The sequence below is a fragment of the Cinclus cinclus genome, chromosome 3 (genome assembly GCF_963662255.1).
Source record: "Cinclus cinclus chromosome 3, bCinCin1.1, whole genome shotgun sequence".
NCBI classification, from domain to species: domain Eukaryota; kingdom Metazoa; phylum Chordata; class Aves; order Passeriformes; family Cinclidae; genus Cinclus; species Cinclus cinclus.
The window spans coordinates 66,518,007-66,541,556 of NC_085048.1; the positions used below are offsets into that span (position 1 = coordinate 66,518,007).

General features: G+C 35.0%; 1 protein-coding gene across 8 annotated transcripts in view; it reads left to right on the forward strand.

The window, feature by feature from the left end:
- Positions 1-23,550, forward strand: part of RGS7 (regulator of G protein signaling 7) — a 227,264-nt gene that overhangs the window by 87,467 nt on the left and 116,247 nt on the right. For all 8 annotated transcript variants that reach the window (XM_062488950.1, XM_062488943.1, XM_062488944.1 and 5 more), the window contains exon 2: positions 9,577-9,673. In XM_062488950.1, the coding sequence (XP_062344934.1) occupies positions 9,577-9,673 (97 nt within the window). The remainder of the gene's footprint in view (positions 1-9,576; positions 9,674-23,550) is intronic.

Here is a 23,550-nt window from a genome sequence, read left to right on the forward strand (position 1 = left end):
ATTACATGGCAGAGGATCCTTCAAAAAATACAGCAATTTAGAGAGGGATTGAAAACAAACTATGTCTTTTCTCAATGGGTGGAGAAAGAAATCGGGTAAATTTAATTGTAAGCGATGAAGCCAAGAAGTCTTGGCTTGTGTGTTTGTAATGTAACTGCATACCATGGAATTAGGTGTGGACAGGCGCTACTGCTCTTTAGCAGTGATTTCTTTTAAGAAAAGTAAAAAAAGTAAAAAGCCTGCTTTGATCAAGGAATATGCCTAACTTAGCTTTCATTGGCAAATAAGGAACTTCCGTTTCTGTTTAGCCCATTAATTGTGTAGAATCAAAAACCCATTTCAAAATTCTGACTAAATAACTCCTAAAGGAAACCATGGACTGCATTTTGTTAATCAAGTTATTTTCCTATTACTTAAGTAATATTTAGAAGAATGCCAGGATTTTGTGAATGCTGTAGAAATTTTGTCTGTTTTAGGAAAATAAGATTTTAAATTCATCTTAGAGTTTGGCTGATACAGTTAGAATCCTATATGGGAATAACTGGGGAGATGCTGAGAAATTTTAAATAAAAGAGTGGCAGTTTTGGCACTTTTTTCAAAATGCAATTCCTTTTTTATATTACAATTTATATTTTTGTTTCATTGCAAACACACATTTTTGGGTGTTTCACCACAATCAAATTAAAATACATTTTAAAACTGCAAAAACCAATGCAGAAAAAAATGTTTATTTCCACATAAATTCACCCTAATGTTTTTGTTTTTTAAGTTCATGTACAACTTATTTTTATTACTTCCTGCTGAATAAGAAGACCTATGACCTATTTTTCTTAAATCTTATAATGTTCTGATTGATGAAAACCTTGACTAATTTGTGTAGTCAATAAAAGATGAAATCATTTGCTTGACATGTAGAAATGCATAATTTTTGTCACTGAAGGGCAGGCTAATATATGTATGTACTGCTTGTCTTACATAAACCTGTAGTTTGCACTACAGTTCCTGAATTGCTATTAGCAAGAGCTAATATTTTCATGCTTTTTTCCATGAAAATTAGTACTAGAGTGTGTGTGATCTTCACAAGAGGAATAAAAAGATGATCAAGACTGGAGCTTCTGCTGGCTTGAAGGGGAGATGATGATAAGACTTTTATTAAGGAGGGAAAATGTCCTGGTGTTACTGGAATACTAGAAGCTAAATTTTTATGGAAGAAAGCTTTAAATGTTACTCTTCTTGGTATGTTTGGGTTTTTTTGTGTTGTTGTTTTTTTTGTTTTGTTTTGTTTTATTTTTAATTGCATAGGGAATGTACCATGATTGTGTTTTCTGTGGACTTTATCCATTAATTATCTGTGTTTTTCACTTGGCAGACCAATAGTTCAGTGTTTAGTTGTTTTAATTTCTTTTACATTGTTCTCTAAGTGAAAATGGGTGAATTCAACATGCTTTAAGAACTGACATAGCCAGAACATCCACAACTGCCTATTTTCTATGTATTCAGATTAGGTAAGAATAAAATATTTGTTTTAAAGTAAATTGTGTAACAGAGGGTGAACAGATGACTGTGAAATGAGTCCATCTGTCATATAATGCTACATTACTGTATTGCATCAGCAGACTGTTTCTTAAAATGCCAAATAGAATTGATACTGAAAGCTTTCCATACTGTAATATAATTAAGGACCCTTTTTTTTTACAAGAACATGATGTAAAAGTCGCTTGTAAAAATTTATTTTGATGGTAGCAGTTTTACTTCAGTATTTAATGGAGTTTAATGACTCAGAGAAATTTCAAGGACCAATAGACTAGAAATGAAGTTTTTATACAGTATTTCTCTTCTCTGGGTGCTGAAATATTAACAGAAGATCAGCTAGCCTCCTTCAGTCTTCGCCCACCACAGGGCAGGGAGCAATGCAGAAATCACCAAAATACTTATTGTTTTTTGCCCTAAAATGTTATTTCTGTCAATGTAATTGTAAACATTTCTTTCAAGTACTTTTTCATGCATCAGTATTTGAGGGATAATGATATTTTACTTTTTAAGAAAGGTTTTATCCTTGGTAAGCAGTATCTGCTTCTAAAATGATCTGCTCCTGACGTGTGGCTTTGTAATTTTTGGGCTCATCTGAAAAGCGAGGAAAAGAGATTCCAACCAGAATAATTTAGATTCAAAACCATTAGTAACAAATGTCAGAAGACAGATGTACCAATTTAAAAAAAAACAAAAAAACCTGTTTTTTTGGACTTCAGAATTAAATGACAATATTTTGGAGTAAATGTAAGTGTTCTCCAGAGGAACATCACTTTTTTGTTAGGTGGATGAATATATCATTAGTCTTATAGCTAATATTTTTGTGACTCTTTTGTGAAGGAAAAATGTGCTATTTGCTACAATTCAATTTTGTATCTGAGTTACCTATGTATAAACTAACTTATTTCATTATTTTCCATCTCCTACAGAAATGTCTGTATCTGTTTTCTTCTTTTAAATGCTAGCCTGTGTACTGACCAGAATCTGTCCTTTAATTATTTTTTTTCTGTTGAATTTTGACATTTTACTTATTTTTTTGGAAAAAAAATCAAACATTTTGATCACTTTTGTAATATTGTTTTGGAAGGTCCATTTGGGATCTCAGAGATCAGGTTTCCATTGAACTTCTCTGTTTCTGAAATGTACAGGGGGACTCAATTTTTAGTGTCAGGAACATCATCTTACAAGTGATCAGTACAACCCAGGAAACAGCTTGGCTTTGAAAGACTATATTTTTAAAGCTTTGTATTTTGCCCAAGAAGTATTATTTCTATGTGTGGTAACATGGTCTAGAAGCTCAAATCTTGGCCTGACAGATTATTAAAAATTATTCATAGGTTTAGCTGCCTTAATAATATATATTTTATTATTAATGAAATATTTTTGTAGAAATCTTTCTATTAATAAAAGCAGTCTTTCACCAAAACCTCCTTCATCAAGCTTTGTTTTCTTCTGAAGTGTCCATAATGATGCTTCTCTTTCTTCTGTCATTCCCACCAAAGATGGAATGTGATGGAAATAATTATTTTACTGAAAGCAGAAATGCAATTTCCAAAATTATCATTAACTTAGGTGGCTTTGAAATTTCACCATCTGGATGTGTTTTTTTAACTCCTTTGGGTAAGCTTTCTCTCATGTTTTTGCGCAACAATAACATTCATGGTTTGAGAAATGTGTATTTTTAACTAATTGTCATTAATTGTTTTTAAGTTCCAAGAAAAACCGGGAATCAAAATGAAATGCTTTTCTTTATCTATCTGGAATTTAAACATGAGAACCATTTAGTTAAAATAGTAATTTTTGCATCATTTCACAGCCTTTTATATTTTCTGTATCTGATTCTGACATTGACTAAATATGGAAAATGCTTCTTGGCTAAGAAAGGCCAGAGTAAAAATACATTCTGAAGTATTAATACTATGAAACAATTTTAAAGCATATCTGAATTATTTTGCAAGTGGTTAATTTAGAAAATGGCCTATTTTCTTGCTTGCGATTTTTTTTTGTTGCCAGAAATTGCATTTTGATGAGGGCTAGGGAGCTAGAATTGCCACTGCCTGATTTTCCATAGACTTAGTATAGAATTTTCTAGAATCTTTTCTTGATTTCAAAGCTTAATCAGTATGATACATTTCTCCTAAGTTATATGATCTTTCTGTAATGCCAATTGAGGTTTTTTTAGCAACTACTTCAGTCTGCTCTTCACAGTCCAGCTATACATTGATATACATTCAGTGAACTGGGTGTATGTCTTATATATCCAGATGTTGGATTCCTAGGTGAGATAAAAATTTAATTGCAAAAGGTGACAGTAATAGCCCTTGCAGTACTATAGGTTTGGTGACAGTGTTCCAACGTGTTGAGTGCTCAAAAAAATTACAGTGATACAAGCAAACTCACATTTTTTTCTGAATTAGAATGAAGAACTTTTTTTTTTGGGGGGGGGGGGGGGGGGGCAGAAGGGTGGGAGGAATACAGAATAAAGTAAGTGTTTTCAGATCAACTTATCCAAATAAATAACAGTGGGAAATAACTGTAGAATGATGGAGGAATATAAGATTACTGGGGGATCATTTTACCCAGTGAATGAAACAGAGAAAAAGAGTGGTGCATCAAAGCATGCTCAAGACTAGCAGTCATTAGGAGAAAAGATAGTTACTTACTGGCATAAATTGCTACCTACAGAATGTACTATATGCTATCTTCAAGATTTTACATTCAGTATTGTACAGTTTCTTGTGACTTGGATTGCCCTTTATTCAATCCTTACTCAGGGATCACTGACAGGTTTATGCCACATGATTACAGGTTAGTAACAGGAGATCAAAGTATGCTTTTAAGTTATCCTTCTTTCAAAAAGTATTATAATAGGTGTTTGAAAAGCACAAAAACTACTTTTATGGTTTGTATTAAACTACAAGAACCTTTTAAATTAAATGCTGGTTTTGATGAGTCAGCACTCAAGTTACATGAATAAAACAAGATCGTGCTTAAAATTATCAGTCAAACCCACAATTTTAAATCAGCAAAGTGTTCAGAGCCTATCTTATTGATGCAAGTTCAGTGATGAACATACAGGGTTGATATTAAGGAGAAGCCCAGTGGGACTGTTCATTTAATTAGGCCTCAAAAAATAATTGCACAGAACAGGTATCAATTTTCAAATAAATTCAAAATAGCCTTAATTCTTTTTAGTAAATGACAAAGGTTTGCCCTGTGCTCATTTAATGTAAGCACAGGCTTAGACATGTAGTACCACTCTTGTTTTACAACCAGTCTAACACATTACTTGTTTGTTGAATCTGAAACAGTATGGATAATAAAGGAAAATAAATTTGAATCTTAATTAAAAATTCACATTGACAACTACAAATGAAGCCATAAGAGTAATGACAGATAATGATTCAATACAGACCTTTGTGCTACATATGAAGCCAGAACATCTTTTGCTCTCCACAGGTATTCTGTTTAGGGACAGAGTATGAACTATTTGCTCACACCAATGTCTTCATATACAGAAGGAAAGAAACTTGAGGCAGAGGTGCCAGCATCATAGGTACATGTAGAAAATTAGGCTCTTCAAACTATCTCCAGTGCATCTATTTAATATGATTGGAAACTTTTGTGTTGGTTTGTCGTTTGATTTTATGATGTCAAATAATTATTTCAGCAAATAGAAGCTCTGAAAAGAATGAGAGCAGTCATCCTTGTACGCTTTTAATTAAGTTATTCTATAATTTAATGTTCATCAGAGATTACCTAGGGCTGTTTCCTGTATTGGTAGACCAGAGATGCAGTATTGCTATCTTAGAAAACCTCCTGACTGACTGCCTTTATATCAGCAAGCTCAGAGAGTTCGTGCATGACTGCCATTAACAGTTTGGTTAATCTTGCATGCTTCAAGCCATCTTTCAGCACTGTATTTTAGTCAGAAGTGTAAATGTACTTTTCTGAACTTCTGAATGTTTTAAACTTGGTTTTCGTACCAAGTAGGAATAAAGAATTGAAATAACCAAATTCTGCATTAAATGGAAAATGCTAAAATCTTTGACGTGAAGATATTAAACCATCTTGTTTCTACGCATCTGATTTAGAAAAAGAGTTGCCAGCGTTGTTAAACTGAGATTTTTTTTTTATTGTACTTTGGTTACTTTGCCTTATACCCTGGGTAAACTGAAGGTCTCCCATTAACCTTCTATCTCCACCTCCAAGGTTATTTCTTACTGATTTCATTTGGCAATCACTTTGCCTGTACCTGTGCTTGTCAGTGAAGCAGTAAGAAGAAGAGTGGCACTTGCATTGTAAGAAACCTTGTATCTGTCTCCTACCCTGCAAGTTTTTGTTCAGCCTGTGTTGCTTGAAGCACATCTCTGCACAGGGAGAGGCTGAGGAAAACTTCCTGCAAAAAACCTTCTGGCCAACTGCACTACTGACCTTGGACTCTGTAAAGTGCTAAAGTAGAGAGGGGAGAAAATATCTAAAGAAGTATGTTTCATACTCTAAGAAATGTGACTCTTAACAAGTAAAACAAGTTTGGATAAGTTTTTTAGCTAGTTTCACTTGGCTATTCTACCCCTGTATTTGTGTAAAATGAAGAAATGAAGAAAGTTGTATTGTGGGTGGACCCCAGTACATTCTATAAGAGCAATCCCTGTTCTGATGTGTGATAACTGAGTACAAAGTTGTGCTTATTTAATTTTGATATTCCTGAGTATAGTCTTAATTCCCAGACATTGAATTTATTTTTAAGGGACAGGAATCAAATTACGACATCTGTGTGTGTCTAAGTAGGCCAAGGCTTCAAGTTTTTACTATGTATCTCTTGAACTAGGTTAGTTCCAGATTAATTACTTTTTCTAGTAGTATCCTTGTGTGTAGTGATCAGCTTTATGTGGAGTTGGTTTAGGCTCACTTTTAATGGAAGAAAACAACTCCTGCACTAACAAACATTTTGTTTTTCACTTTTGCTGTGTTTGAATCAATGAAAAAAAGAAAAAACAAACCAAAACCAGTTCTTAAGGTGCAGTGATGCTGAATTATGTTGATAATTTTTGCCAGATGTGCAGATGAGCAGCAATGAAATTGTTATTTAGATTTGGAAGTTTAAAGATCAGGGTTTCCCCCCACAAACCACATGGCATGGTGGCACTGAGGAACCATAAAAATTCTGCTCGTAGGAGCTGTATTCCTTTCACCAGGCTGTAAATAGCTAAAGGATACTGCCCCTGGTGTGTTGTCAAGACCTCCACTGGTTCTGCTCCTGGGGTGAGCTGGGCATGCCTGCATGACAAGCTCCCAGTGTGTTCAGAGCAGAGTCAGTTGTCATTGTTCAATGGTTCCTGTATCCTGTAGCCCTTCTATTACAGGATATTGTTACCTGCTTTCTTTTTGCTTTAGAGAAGATGCATTGTCACTGTTGTCATAGAGTTAGGCTTTGAAATAGATTTCACAGAGTCTTTACGTGTCAAGATGAAGGCTGCAAATTATCTTCACAAGGAGACAAGTGAAGTTTTGAATATTAATATTGCAAGTTTGTTCTGAGTTGCCTATGCATCAGAAGTTTAGTGAGTTTTTGTCAGGGTTAAAACTACCTCACTGGTAAAAGGCATTTTTTAAGAACACGTTTATTTAGAAAGCCTTCTGTTGGATTTGTGCTGCGCTGAAATGTCTTTATAGCTCTACTTTTTATACAATAAGTAGCTGTACTTAATGATGTATAATGATGTCTGAAAAGCTAAAAGATATGCTTATACAACTTCCTCTTCTTGAGCATATTGGCCTTCATTTTCAGAGGCGAGTGATTTGTGGGTTTGTTTGAGTTACTTGAGAATGTTTAGGATTAAAAAGGACCTCACTGCAAGATGAGGGCCAGACAGGTTTAGCCAGGTAAGAGCATATGAATAGAAAAAAGTCTAATTCTGAGGTGAAATGAGGAAGCTGCTATTTTATTTTTGAGCGTTTGGTCAGGTGACTCAGAAACAAACAATGATACATGAGGAAGGAAAATTATTATATCAGGCAGCAACATGTGTTTCCCAGATTAGGCTTCTTGAGCAAAATTAGATTAAGATTTTCTTTCATCATTCTAATTAAACTATTCTGCCCTTTTCATTGTCTTAGGTCATTGTTGATGAATGACAGAGGAGTGCCTTGACTGCTGCTTCCCAAATATAATTAAGTTTGATGGTTTTCAGTGGAAGAGGTTATATATTTGCTGAATTTAAACTGTTGAAACAGAAACAGCAACTGCCTATTTTGAAAGTTAAACTGTGCACCTGCATATGTTGAATTGGATAGGTTTGAATCTTTAATTTAAACTTTTTTTTCATTTAAATTTCCCTTAATTTTCTAGAGTTCTTATGCTTAATATTTAAGATAACCACAAACCACAAGTAACTTAGATTTCCATGCAAGAGGTCAACCGTACCTAATTAGTGGACTGCTGTTGTTCTGTGTGTTCAGAACATTCCTGCTCACTTAGGAGGTAATCTTTGCTCACTGAGTTATCCAGACAGTTCCCAGTAATGCTGTCTGGAGTGTGAGCTGCCTTTTGCACAGACAGGATTCATACCCAACACAGAACAGTAATACAAGCTTGATATTAAAGGGGAAGGCATGATTTTACAGTGCAGACATCCTAGAGTTCACTTTGCCAATTAAAACCAGGGGACTCTCCTAGAGCTTCAGTCTCTCTCATAGTTAGATTTTATTCTGTTTAGAGTCAATACTGTCCATGAAGAAGAAAGTTTAGGAAAGCATATGTAAATGTCAGTTAACAATTTGTTCCATGCACTCTCAAAAGACTTACTGCTGTCAGCACTGGGCATTTAACATTTGCACTCCTGTGTTCTTGAACAAGCAGTAACTGCATCTCTCTACCTGTAATACTGTGCTTGAGAAGTGTGGCCTGTGTTTGTAGTAATCCTTATTATATTGCAAACATACCTTTAGCATGTTGCCTTATGTACAGATGGTCTCCTATACTTTGTCCTAGCATAATGTTCATTATTCACTCTGGGGTTCTAGCAGAAGTCTCACAATATTTTCACAAACTTACTCTGATGATAATTAGCAAGAATATTTACTTGAATCTGAGTGAATTCTTATTCACTTAAGGGCTAAATAGGACAATTCACCAACTGAATTTGGAAGGGGTTGATACCAACTTTCACTTACTATATGGTTAAAAACTGTAGGGACAGATGCTGTTTCACAGATAATGGTTGATAAGCATAGATATGCTTGACAGTTTCTTCAGAAATCTATTATTAGCCTTTTCTATTTAAATAATTAAACTCCATGTCTGATGAATATTGGTTCTTCTGTTACATTTTGAAAATTGCTTAATTCTGAGCAATAGACTAAGTTTTTCACACCTTGCTAACAATATCTACTTCTTGTGTTTACTTTTTACTTTTTGTTTTGGACAATGACACTGGATTTGTATTACTTAGGTTGTTAATATGTGATCTATAAATACATGGAACATGGGAACCTCCAGACACTCAATATATAAGTAGCTTTTTCATGACTAGTCAAGCTAAATTATTCTTTTTTTCTTTTTTATTTTTTTTTTGTATGGATATTTGTTCTTTTTTCCTAAGTACACCACTGTCCTAAGTACCCCAAATGCTGTTCCCTTTCCTGGCTCTATACAACTCCGTTATTGGGCCAAGCAATGCACAACTGCACCCAGTGCTGGTTTGCTATTTGTTAATGTGAGACATCTGACTTCAGGGGAAAAAGAGGCCTGACAGAATATTGTCTGTTATTCTGCTCCCGCAACACAGCCGAGCCACAGACTTTTATTTTTGGGAACCTATTAGGGGTACAGAAGCAACAAACAAATTTTTTTCAAACTTTGACTAATAAAAAAGCATGAAGTGCGCTGTCACACGGAGTTTTTCATATAGAGCATCTAGGTGATTTAAGTAAAAAGAAAGAGTACTTGCAATTAATTTGTCATAATTTCATTGAACATTTTGAAAAGTTAGATATTCAAAGGAAGAAATTATTTATTCCTCTATTTTTAATTTCTCTATTCAGATGGAAGACGTCATAGCCCGCATGCAAGATGAGAAAAATGGGATTCCTATTCGTACGGTGAAAAGTTTTCTTTCCAAGATTCCCAGTGTCTTTTCTGGTAAGAGTCAAAGTGAATTTCATACTATTTTAAAGTTTTCACTCTGCTTTTTGTAAGAGGATGCTTTAGTGAGAAACACCTTTAAATAAGTACTGTTGAGAATTCACGGTCATCTGGTCTGGAGGAGGCATTCTTTATCCTTTGAATAGTTTAATAATAGAAATATTTGATGTTTCCCTCAGATTGGAGTGGGTTTACACAGAGTCATTTTTGTCCTTAAAATTGGGTGAAAGGAATACTTTATTTGCTACAAAAAGTTAATTATCTCAAAATGGCAATATTTTTATGGCAGGTCAGGTCTGTTTTTTAGCCAGCTACCATAGCAAGTATGAGTTTAGTGTATTGGCCAGTACATGAAGATAATTTCATAGCAGCAGAACTAAAGAAAAATCATCACCACATTCCACATACCACAGGAGTGTATAAGGAGTGTATCCTTATACAGAAAGTATTTATACAAGTTTCTACTGTCCAGAACATCAACAAGAATTCTGTATTTTAATTTTCAACCTTTGGAATGTTTTTGGTTTTGCTAGTGAATAATCATGTCATAAAGAAGGATAGAGTCTTACGAGTAAATAAAATTGCTTCCTGATTTTTAGAAAATAGATTTTAGATTTTAGAAACTTGCACAAATAATGGCATCTGGAGAATGGACCTTTCTTTGCCATGAGTTAGTGGCAAATTTAGCACGGCATCTTAATGAATAAGTCATATTCATTGTTAATCTCTGCCTTAATTTGTATACTATGGGTTTCAAAATAGACCAACCAAAATGCCAAATGTCTTTTTTACTGGAATAGACATCACACTTTTAAAGATTGAGTATATCAGTTATACATAAAAGTTACTTATGTACCAACTTTTATCAATGCATTAACTTTATTAGCTTCAGAGGGAAATAAAAATCATACAGTTAATTTTCTTTTCCTCTTCTCTGGTTTTCTCTCTAAAATATCAGGGAGTACCAGTAATTTTTGCTACACATGACTAAAACTCCCACCAGAACAGTGTAACTGTCATTTTAGTTCAATTAATCTACTTTCCTGTCAGTTCTCTCTCCTGAATGGAATCTGAAAGCTTCAAATCCATGTCCTAGGTCACTAGTTTCATTCAAAGTGCTAGGAGTTTATGTATATGCAGCAAACAAGTATTAGCTTTAACTCAAAACTGTTGATTGCTAGGAAACATGGGAATATTGTCTAAGGATCATGGCGACAATAATGCAAATATATTTAACAAAACCTTATAGTACTCTTAATACCTACAAAAGCATTAAAGTAGATGCTCTGATGTTGAAATATATATACTTAGATGTTCACTCATATATTTTTATGCGTGTATGTGTCTTGTATGCGTGTATGTGTGTACATAAAAGATGTTTTGTACACAGCTGTCTGTCCTGGGTTATGCCCCATAAATACTGGAGCTTTGCAGGTGTTTGGAATGGGGAGAAGCAAAGTGGATAACTCTACCACAGTGAAATCATGTTCCTGCAAGCACTTAGGAAAGACTCTAAAAGTCCTTTAAACAACTTGTAAAAGCTAAGGATGTCCATAAGTTATCTGTAGGAATAGGGTTTTATGTGATACAGTTTTAATTATATTGTTGTATACCTTTGTTTAATGTACTTTAATTTGTTTAATGTACTTTGTTTAATGTTGAATTTACTTTTATTTTATAATACTGCTTCTAAAAACAGCAAGTGAGAAACTAGTTGAAAGAGCCATCACTTTTTATTGCTGAATTACTGACCATCTCTAAAGATGACTGCATCAGCAAAATTAGCCTGAGGAATGGTATTTGAATTTAACAGAAAGTTGTAATTGTAATAAATAGGATGATGTAATCATACTATCTCATTTACTGAGTCATTCCTGAAATGTTTTCACAAGTAAAATATCAACAGAGAGAAACATTTGAAATACACATATTTCCCTAAACAACATACAGATTTTGTGCTTCAGAAAAATATAATCCTAAATTAAAGATTACTCCACTTTGTGAAATTTTGAAAATATGAGGAATAATTTTCCATCATGTTGCATATATTCCATAGATTCATAGAAGTAAAATAAAAATCTGAAACTTTTTAAGACTCTAATGAAAAAACTAGGCAGGGGACTTCGCTCCTTCTATGTGGTTATGCATTTTAATGAAAAAAAAGAAGGACTTACTGTTGTCTTCATGCATTTGAAAAGTTTTGGAGGAGTGAAGTAGATAATGTACATAGACATCTTCCTGGTCAGCAATAATAATTGCATGAAGGTTGTCATGTGCATTCTTTTATTAACATCGATTAGAGTATTAGAAATAAAGAGGAGGTGATTTTCCTGGTCCATGGTTCACCTTTAGACCTGGAAATGGATAAAAAGTGTTGTTTGAAATTATTAATTTAGGGAGTCTGACATATGAATCACAGAGATTAGAAGAAGGTCTAAAATAAAATTTGTATTTTTCCGAAGGAGGGATACAAGAAAATGCCAAAGCTTTGCTGTTCACTTTGAAGCAGAAAGAATCATTCAGAGTTTGCTCACAAAGCAGGAGTTGAGGATTTGTGGAAGTCTTTGTGAGGTGGTGTGGGTGGTTTACCCAGTATTAGTGCTGAAAGCTTCATAAGCTAATGAGAACATGATAATTTCATTAAGAAGATGTAGTAATGTTTTGTGGTCATTATGGAATATCAGTGTGATTCTTCATAGGACTTGGTGATGAATAAAACCTGTGGGAAATGTGCCAATTGAGTGGTGTGTAAGCTTGAGTGTGGAACATGAGAATTTTTATTGAAGGAACAGGGAGAGCTATGAGAAATGTAAGTTCATTTAAAGAATACACACAGAGGGAGAATAAAATAAAAAATTTTCCAGAAAAGCATGCTTATACTAGTTATTACTGGGTATTTCTGATGCATGGCTCAATGATTTTGGAATGTAGTCACAGCTTGAACCAACAAAAATAGGAGGAGATCAGTAGAAAGGTGTGTTTTTAACCTCTCCTATGTTACAGAGAAAATGAAAACATTAATTTGCCTTTCACGGGAAAATATGACCCATGTGAAGTCTTTAGTTTTTTTCTCATTGCTGTAGGTGAAGCTGATGTAGTATCTTTTCCATAGAAACATTGTGTTTTCTGAGTTTTAGTAGGATTATTTCCTTTATAACTAATTTTTGTTAAATGTTTTCCCTGATCTCAGAAAATGCTTATTTCTCTTTTACCTGTGAAATCATTGCATTTTGATTAGTAAATGTATTAATATAATGATTAATTACCAGTAGCAGTATGCTTGGTAAAAAATTAAAGAATTTATGTGTTTGAACATAAAAAAATCCAACTTAAAAGTAGGCTGTCAGTCTTAGTAGCCTGGCCAGATGTAGTGAGCGACTCCAGAGGAAAGCAGGGTTATAATAGCACATCATACTCACAGATCACAGGTGGGTGAACCCAAGGAATGAGTCACAGGGGCTACCTGCAATAGTATTGCTTGTTATACAGAGGCAGGCAGCAAAAAATGAGGAGCAGTACAGTGAGAATTGTATGACTCAGGGGACTAATAACAGGAAAGAGAGTTTCATCTGTCATTAATTTTGATCTTTTCCAGTTGAGTAGTGAGTTGTTAGCATCTGATGACTTCTCAGTGCTGCATGTGAAATTAGTTGCTTGGTTTATCCACTTCACTTCTGGAAGTTACCAACCTGAAACACAAAATGAAATAGAAACCTCTACTACTTGGTTTGACAAGAAGCGAAAGCTGCAAGGCACAACACTTTGATCATCTGGTGCCTTTGGAGCAAAGTAATGTTGCATTATAGGTAAATAAAAGGATTTTTGAATTTATATTTTTGAGAGATTTTTCAGAGTAAATAAACCATTTTGGAGAATCTAGGATTCCCATCCAAGTCCTGAATTTTATAGACCTTGTTTTTAACTCCAGTGTCTCCCATGCTGGGTTGATGACAGGTTCCTGTTTTCTTGTTCTGTCCATTTCTTATCTCTCTTTTCTTGCCTTGTCCTAAAGTATGATTTAATGGTAGAATCATTGCTGATTTCTTTATGCTAAATGAGCCTCTTGTTATTTGCAAACCGAACTTTCAATGTTAAAACTGCAAGATCTGTGCCTGGATGAGGTTCCACTCTTGGTGAAATGCTTTGATGAAAAGCTTGCTGTCAGTTCATGAAGGACAGAAGCTGGATCATTCCCTCTCCTGTGCCCTCTCAGATGGGCAAATTGGAGCAGGGACTTGCTATCTTTACAGTTTCACTTTTCAAAGCAGAATTTTGAGAACAAAAAGTTAATAAACCTCTATTCCCAAACGAATAGTTTGAAGTTATAGCACCAGTCTCTTGCATTCATCATTTTGTCAGAATGATGATTTGCATTCAAATGTTCATGATCATTTGGGAGTGGATATGTTTTGTTCATGATTTTTAGAGTCATGAAGAGATTGACTAAGTGCAGCCATAAGGTTGGATGCACAGTCATTTCCAAGTATTGACATAATTAAGTGATTAATGAGTGATGCTTTGTATACTTTACAGAAAACCAGAGTGGATATTCGAGTGCTGTTTGCATCCCTTCACCTCCTGTTTCTGCTTGTTTGCCTGTCTTGGCCTTGTGACTGGAATGGTCGCTAAGGGTGATCATAAGCTACTTAAAACTTGACAGAACTTTTGTATCTTATGGAAAATCAGATTTGTGACAGCTTTGCCGTTGGGAAGTGCAGAATGAGCAAGCTGTGGTGGGCTGGGATCGAATAAGACGAATGCTGTTCAAAAAGAAATGAAGAGCTCTTTCCACTATCTTTAATAATAGAATCATAGAATTGTTTGGGTTCGAAGGGATTTTAAATATTATCTAGTTCCAGTCTCCCTTCTATGGGCAGGGATATCATCTACGAGATGCAGTTGCCCAGGGGTCCATCAAGCCTGACCCTGAACACTTCCAGGGATGGGGCAGCCACAACTTATCTGGGCAGCCTGTTCCAAGATGATTGTGCTCTTCATTTTCATTTTAAGGAATGTGTCAGACCTTTATTAAATTACTGTTGGAATTAAAAGCTTTTCAAAATGTGAAGTTATTTTAAACAGAACATCAAATACTAATTTAAATTTTATTGCTTCTTCCTAAACAAACAACGTAATAAAAAATTTTATTCTTTTGCTTACTTTTCAATTCCGTTGCAATTGCCATTTGGGAGCATTAGTAAAAAGAAGGAATAATAAAGTAGAAAAAGTCCAAGGCAATTTTGCAAAATTGTCCTAGGAAACTGAGATATACTGAAAAGCCATTGAAAAAGTATTTTAAAATAATCTATGTGCAAAAAAAAAACCATCACAACTATCTGTTCCCTTAAAATACGAAAATATTATTTTCACAGACATTTGCAAAATAAATAGATATAGAAGTCCTGCAATGATGAAAAAAATAATACCTTAATACCTCTTCACTTATTGTGAGATGGAAAATTGCTAGGAACATTTATCTTTGAGGTTTGTCCACATGAAATGCACATCTTGAAGATGATCTCATTTCCTAAATGCATGCTTCCTCCCAAACTCCTCTTTCCAGAGAATTAGCTCTGGGCCTTGTTGATCAGCGATAGAAATTTTTTGCTACCATTTCTACTATGTTGTTTCATAATGAAAATACTTCACTCTCTTTGCTGCGCCTTCTTACTGATCTCCTTGTGTGTAAGATTTTGCCACTGTTTTAGTTTGCCCCCCTTGATGCTCTTTCTCTGGAGCGCAACATTCATGGAATATGTGGGTTGAAAAGGGAGCCCTGAATCAGCCTCACATAAACCTGCAATTATCAGGAATTCCACAATCTATTACAGCTTCAATTTCAGTAGTGTGCCGTTTTTTCTGTTGTTAACACTGGCAATAACTGTGTTTTGCTGGTTTTCCATTGGCAACAGTGAATCGTACTTTGGGAAAGCAGAGAAAATAGCCCCATCCAACACAGACAAGCAAACATAAGTATTATGCATACTTATGCCATTTGTATTTGCCCATGGAGGCAGTGTGTAATGTATCAGCTTAACAGAAACCCTCTTAAGCTGATGTAAGCAGCATCTGTAGTAGTGATAGCTTAACTAAAATCTGTGCACAAAGCCCTGTAGGAAGGAAAGAGCAGGTTATGTCTAAAGAAGAGTGAAGATATGGAAATACATTCAGGAGTTCTGTGAAAGTGGTTGTCCTTCCTTGCTATCTCTTGGAAATCTCTTAAAAAGAAATATTACTGATGCTGCATAGCAATGATTAGAACTAGTGTCATAAGTATCAGTGAGAATTTGTCAGGGATATGTATTTTAAGCAATTGTTTTAATTCGGAAGCAGAGTAAAGCAAACTATTTAACTCCACCAGTTTAAGAGACACTTCTATGACTGCAAAACTGTTTAAATCACATTGGTATTTTTACACAGAGCAATTTGAGGGAGGCAGAAGAGAAGTACTTTCTCAGAAGAAGGGGTTGGTACTGCATCTGCCATCACTTATTTCTGAGACAGGAGGGAAATTTTCAGCTCATGTTAAGAATAGGGAGAGAAAATGTGTGGCTGAAGACAAATGAAGTCCCATCATGTAGTCTTTTTTCATCATTAGTAATGTTGCCACAATGGGAAATCTGTTTCGTGGTACTCTTTTCAAGTAGTCTCTGGTTACTATTTCAGAAATGAACATCCACTTGGACAAATGGAAAAAAAAAAAAACCAACAAACTGTCCACTTGGACAGTCTGGTTCCTCTAACGTCAGACCCTTGAGTCCCAAAAAGTATCCGTTGTCTTGCCAAAAATCAACTTTGCAATAGTAGATGGGATTTGTAAATGTCAGTTAATGGAGTGTAGTATAATTCTGAAGTGCAGTGTAATTCTGAAGCTGGGAATATGTGTTAGCAGGTTTGGGTCCTGAGTATACTGTCAATTAGAATGGAATAAAATAGTTGCAGGGAATTTCTGCATGCAATGCTGTAGTTAAGCAGGTACTGTAATTGTTTTATAGATGGAGATGATAATTATTGATGCAATTATATTTTGGAGTACACGCTGAAAGATATCTGATTTTTAAATTTATGTGGCATTGTACCCTATTGTCCAATGGCATGTTTTTGGTTGCGTGATGATTATTAACTATAATTTAACAAGCAATGTAGTCATGTGATAAGTTCTGCTGGTACAAATAACAAATTGTTTACAGGCACAAATAACATATTATTTGCAGGCATCCTGCTAGCTGTAATACAGTGTAAACAAATTTCCTTTTCTTTTTAGTATGATACATATGTGTTTGGAATAGTCTGCTTTTCATCTTAAATGATATCTAACATTGACTCCTTTTGTGACTTTCCAAGCAACATAATTTCTTTCTGCTTCAATATAATTTCTTTCTACTTCATTTTTACTTTTTTAGTACATAATTTTCTGTCCTACTGTCTTAAAATCTATAGGTTCAAAGAAATTTGAAATATTTAAATGAGCTTCATTCAAAAAGGAAAGTGGTTCTGTATTTGCAGATTTCAAATTTCCATTTTTACACACACATACATATAGTTGGCCAGCAGTTAAAATAATCAAACTAAGTAAAATCATTCCCATGAGAATATGCCCCTTAAGCAAGAAATCAAGTTAGCAGGGTTTACAAGATTACTTGTGATTTAGCTTCTTATTCTATTGGTTCCAGCTATGAGGAAAAACACATTGTCATTGCACTTGCATCATAAGACTGCAGACTTGTCTTTGCAAAAGGAAGCAAGGAATAAATTGTAGTAACTGTAATTGTTTATATTTCTGTTGTTGCTGAAGTTATCTATAGGCTAGTTTTGCATGGTGCTGGAGAAGTTCTGCTGCTATTTTCTGTCAGCTGTGTTCCTGGAAAAAGTAACATACATTAAATTAGAAAGTCACCCTCATGGGAAGTAAAGGTAAGTTCATGAAGCATACGGTGACTGACAATCTATCACTATGCAAATAAAGGGTCCATTGATAGTAATCAATTTTCTACAAATTATAAAAATAATTTTAAATGGAATTATGGTATCAAGAACAGTTTTTTAACAGGAAATAAGAGTGCTTGAATGTGCGATGACTGTTGCTTACAATGCTCCACACATTTGACAAAGCTTATTATACTCCTGAGCTTCATATTAAAGGCCAATAATTGGGTTTATTGTTTAAAAAACTACTTTCTAGTCTATGCAGTTGTAGACTAAGCCTTGATGTTACAAAACCAGCATGTAAACTGGCTATAGTTAGCATGTTTTCTGTTATCCCAACCCCACAGACTAAGCAATCCCCAATGCCAGAGGATGTGAGCAGATTTGGAGGCGCAAATCCCGGTGCTCCTGCTGTGTCCCTTGCCACACAGCATCTGTCTTTTCTTCTTAAGAATGGAAGATCTCAGTGGGGATGCTCTTGGTTTACTTGTTTCCTCTTCTAAGGAAGATCACTGGAGTAGGTGCTGCTTCCCTGCACAGCTCTCCATAGCAAAGGTTAGACCACACTTGGAAACAGGCAGAGCTGTTGCAGTGATTGTCAGGAATTCAGAAGGAGCAGGCTTGTGAGTCTGGTGTCTGAGGAGCAGAGCAGAAACCCAGGAATCTTCCAGAATCCAGGTAGATGGCCTAAAAGAATGCATTGTTGATAGGAAGGAGGACACAGTCATTACCACGACTTGGTTAGTGATGCCCAATTAATTAGAAAGCATTTAGAATATCTGGGGAAAAAAAAAAAAGAAAATAAGACAGGGAAATTAGTATTAAACTCCCCTCCCAAGCACACATTTTGTAAGATAATAGTTTTTATTGAAAGGCCTGGTAGTGTGTGAGTGTACAAGCAGACATGTGGGACTTTTTTGCTTTTTTTTTCTTCAGAGGCAATTACCATAATATGTGCATGCAAGGCTCTCATGGTTACCAGCACCCATGTGCTTGTCTGATACCAGAATCCTTACCATTTGAGATTTTATATCAAGATGTGAGACAGCTACAATGTGGAAGTAGTTTAAAGACTTAAAGAACTGAGTCTATAGGTATTACTTATTATGGAAAGAAGCTTGCAGATCTTAATAAGTATACAGTAAAATGCTCAGTTTTTTTCTGAGCTGTGTCTCTAGACTAAGCAATATGTTGTGACTAGAGAAAGGGCATTGAACTAAACCTGCCCATTAATGGTTTGATCACATAAATTCCACCTTCTGGTTTTCTTCCTACATTTTTACCTTCTCTTTGTTTTTCTAGTTGCTTTAATCAGTAATCGAGTTGAATTCTCATTTCTTCCATACTCTTTAGAAAAAAAAATAGACTTTCTTTGTTCTCTATTCACTTGTTTTCTGAGTAGTTGTATTTTTGTGTTCCTAGTACCTGAGTTCTAGAAGTGGGTGTTTTTTTAAAAAAAATTATCAAGTTCTTTCATACTTACAAAAGCATCTGTTCAACAGAACAAATCAGAATCTGTCTTAATGAAAGGTGGAGGTGGAGTGACTCATCTCCTTGGCTTTTGTGCCTGAGGTCAAATACAGTTTTACAGAAAGATTTAGGCCTTGCATGTTACTTATGTCTTTTCAGACTGTTGATATATCATTCGAAAAAAACTATCATGAGTACTAAAATGGCAAGCCACAAAGACATGGTTAGCATGGTCAACATTTGCAGAGGGACCTCATCTGTTCTGCATGAGTGATGGGTTGCTGTGGCCTGGAAGTAGGTAGAAAATATGGTTCTGTTAAAAAGCATCGTATTGCTCAAGCAGGATTTATGAGGCTAATCTTAATTTTGTGTCATGCTTACAAGGAAGCTTCCAGCAGGCATGACATCCCCTAACTCTAGACCATTTAAAGGCCAGTAATTGAGACTATTTTCCAGAAAATGCGTTGAAAACTGGTCTTAAAAATACATTTCTTCATGTTTAAGAAGAAAAAACAATCACTCCCAGACAAGTGGGAAATCCAGGTCTCTCCATGTGTTGGTCATAGCTTCTCTGGACAGCAGTGCAAGGGACAGGGAACCCAGCTCCAGGTACATTTCAGCAGTGGTTGTCCTGAACTCTGTCACACCAGCAGAAAGGTAAAGTACATGAATTGGGTGGTTTAATATGTTGTTTAATTTCATGTGATGTCAGTGAGATCTCGGACACTGCTTATAAATTACATCTGCAATGAGTTCAATGACCTCTGTAATCTAGTGACAATTAGTGGAACTCTCCTCCTATTATTCTAAGGGATGATATACCATGTTTCATCAAAACAGTCACCTACTTAGTTTTGGATTTAGTCTGATATAATTACACTTTTGATTATTCTTAAATGTTTTATTTCTAGTAATTAATGATGGGATGCAAAATTTTAAAAATCATTTGAACAAGTTTATATGAACATAGCAATATTAAAATGGAATTGTGTATTAGGCAGAGGAAGAACTTATAGGGCAGTTAATAGGCTATGAAAGCCAGGCTATTGCAGAAGGCTAGAGGGAAACCATTTTCAGTGAAATGCTAAAACTGAGAATAAATTGAGCATAAAATACTCTTTTGAAATGTATTTTAGTAGAACCAAAATAAACTGGTAGAATAAGAAATATAAACTAGTGTACTAATTGGAAAGTCCCAATAGAGCAGTGGTCCTCTGTGATTTTAAAAAGGGGAAAGGGACATGTGAGCTCTTAGTTGCAGAGAAGAATTGAAGCAGACTTCTGAACAAGAAGTGCATTGGGAAGAGGGAAGGCACCATTAAATCTTTTTAATGAGAAACGTAATGGCAGTACTAGACACTACCAGTTTAAAGGTTCCAAAGTGCTTTGAGATTTATATTTTTTGATCAAAAGCATTGCATTTTTTTGCAAACAGTGTCTGTTTGGATTATTTGGGAGCAGTGATTATTCATGTAGGTGTCAGAAAATAAGAAAATACTTCCTCAGTGTACATAAATTATTAAATGTGGAATGAGTCATTACTTCTTGTGGAATAAGCAGAATTTCATATAGAAAGTGTGTCTTAACTTTTGAATCATGTAAGTTTTGAAGGGCAATCATGCTCTACAAAAGGCTATTTGAATTACGGGTATCCAGGACAAGGTGTCTGTGTAGACACTGTCTTTATTCTCTGTGGTAATCTTACTATTTTGTAAGAGTTAAATATCTCCATTACACATGTACTGGTGTTTTAAAATGTAATAGTATAATTGGTTTCAATTGAAAACTCGCTGCTTGATAGCTGAAAATTAAAAAACAATTTAAATTTTCTTCCAATTTTATTTCTTTTAGAACAGTACAGAAGGGAAAATAAATATTGAGGTTAGAGTGTGAAATGTCAATTTAGTTCTTCTATATATTGCATCTATTTTAGGTCAAGTCATAATTGTTCATCTGAGAAGTAGCTCCCAGTGTAAGGGGTTTGTGTCAAATAGTTATGGATCCTTTGTTATAAAAGCTGAGATAAAAATCTCAAACTCAGTGTATTTGAAATATTCTTTTGGCACATCTCTACAGCCTGGCTATTCAGGCCACTCCATCAAACTTAGACATCAATATTTGCTGAATCTCTGTGCTCAGTTTGTTATTAGTCAAGCCAAAATGGAAACTGTCTGTACTCTCTGTACTCAGAAATGGAATCCTGATGTGCAGATGAATGTAGTGAGAGATCTAAAAGTCCAGAAATAAGGGAAATAGATAAAATATAATTACATTAATGATAATTTGCTACCTTCTGTCCAAGACACCACTTACAGGTGCAGATAATTTGTTTTAAAAATTCACATGTAATTTGTGGTTTAGCAAGGGAGTTATTCAGTTTAAATGCTGTATTTTATGATAGGTTATCCAAACAGGAAATTTTATTTACTTATTTACTTTTACTATAAGATAGCAAACAGAAAGAAAAAAGGACACTGCACAGAATATAATCAAGAGTTCCTAAGTCTTGCATTATCTTCAGCAAGCACATAAACAGGCACAATGCATGGCAAAAAGAAAAATGGAATGTATTAATTGCAACATTTGCAGTAGGTGTCCTCAGTCACCTGAAACTTTTCAAATCAACACCTCTGTCAAATAAGAAGGATATTATAGCCCTGGGTCTCAGATCTAATGAAGATTTGTATCACTCTTGGAAATCTTTTGGAGCTATCTTTTGCACCATTATTCTGGAAAGGAAAACGTTCCTCTCGCTGACATAATTAAAAAAAATAAAACGTGTTTTTCATCTGTGATTAGTATTGATTGGTAAGAAAGAAGAATAAAAGAAACAGTAAAAAAATTCTGCCTCAAATCCAAAATGCTTTCTTTTTTTGGTGAGTATTACTATTTCCAGCATGAGATTTTTCAATTGGTAAGTGAACCCTGCAACTTTAGTGATAATGAAATAAATAGATTCATTTGAAAGATTTGTATACACAAAAATAATACCTAAATACCTTTTACAGGAAGAAAAACTCCAATAAAATCCATGCACATGTGATTAAATCTTTCTTCACTTAGAATCTAATTAAATCACTGAACATATACCACAACATCAATACATGAAGTATGTGTTTAAGCAGCTATGAAACAGCAGCCTAGTTTCTATGATTATGGGTGAAGAGTCTGAAACTAGTAGTGGGCTACAAATGAGGCAGCACCCAGCAAGGTCAGAGAAAAACAAGAAAAATTGCCTCCTGCCCCTGTTGTCAGGGCCCTGGGCTCCTGCTCTGCTGGAGGGGATGAAAGACCTTGTGCCTGCTCCTGCTGCTGCCCGGAGCTGGGTACCCACATGTGGGTACTTAGTGGAGCTGCGGGGCTTGGAACCCCCAGACTGCTCTCAGCCAGCGCCTCACTGTGATGCCTGGGCACCTTTATACTGGTGCCCTCTGTATAAAACAGACTCTCTCTGTGGCTCCATTAGAGGCCCAGTTAATTGTCTGAAACTGAACAAAGTGCAGGTAGGCTGCACCCATTAGGACTAAAATACTGCCTTGTGTTTCCAAAGGTGTTTACTCTTTATCTGCAAGGTTCTTCTCTGCAGTTTCCAGTCAAGCATGTTTATTAACAGTATCAACCCTAGCATTGAATCACACAAATTGTCCTTTAATGTCCATTTATAACTACAAAATAATCCTGTTTTCCCAAAGCAACTTTTGTGTAGTACATCAGACTGAGTGTAATTAGCATTTCAAAAAATGTAAAGGATGTGATAGGAATCAAAGTGCTTGAAAGGAGTGATCAGTATTATCATGCTATACTTTTTCATGACCTTTTAATCTGGCAGATACTCAGAAATATATGGTTATGGTGCAACAAAGCCAGAGAGAAAGCCTGAAGTTTTTCATTGAGAAAAGCCTGAGCTCTTTTCATTGCTCAAATGTTCAGTTTATATCCCCTCTCACAGCAAAAGAAAGAAAACCTGGCAAAATGAATGCTAACATTGATTTTTAAAAAGCACAGAAACCCATTTAACTTATGCCCAGCCATCAATGCAAATTATATGAAGATTTTTTGTATGAAATAAAATCAAGAAGAAGCCTGGTATACTTTGAAGTCCTGCCTGAATTCATCATGTTAAACAATGATCTTTATATTTTTCCCGTATCTTGCATAGCTTTTATAAATAAATAGACCAAGGGTCATTCATTATTAAAGAAGCATTTGCAATAGGTAGTTCAGCAGGCTAACAATCACTGTTATTAAGGCTGAATCTTCCCTTTTGAAGCAACATGAAAATTTTCCTGTCATTCTTTAATTACATTTTTAAAAAAATTTTGAGTATAGTATTAGTATTCCTCTTGTAATTGCACCAGCCCCCCCCCCCAAAAAAAAAAAAAGAAAAAAAAAGAAAACAAACCAAAAACCCTGGTGTTGCCAAAGGCATGCTAGCATAACCTATGGCTCATAAGTGGGGCTTATAATTAAGCCCCTTT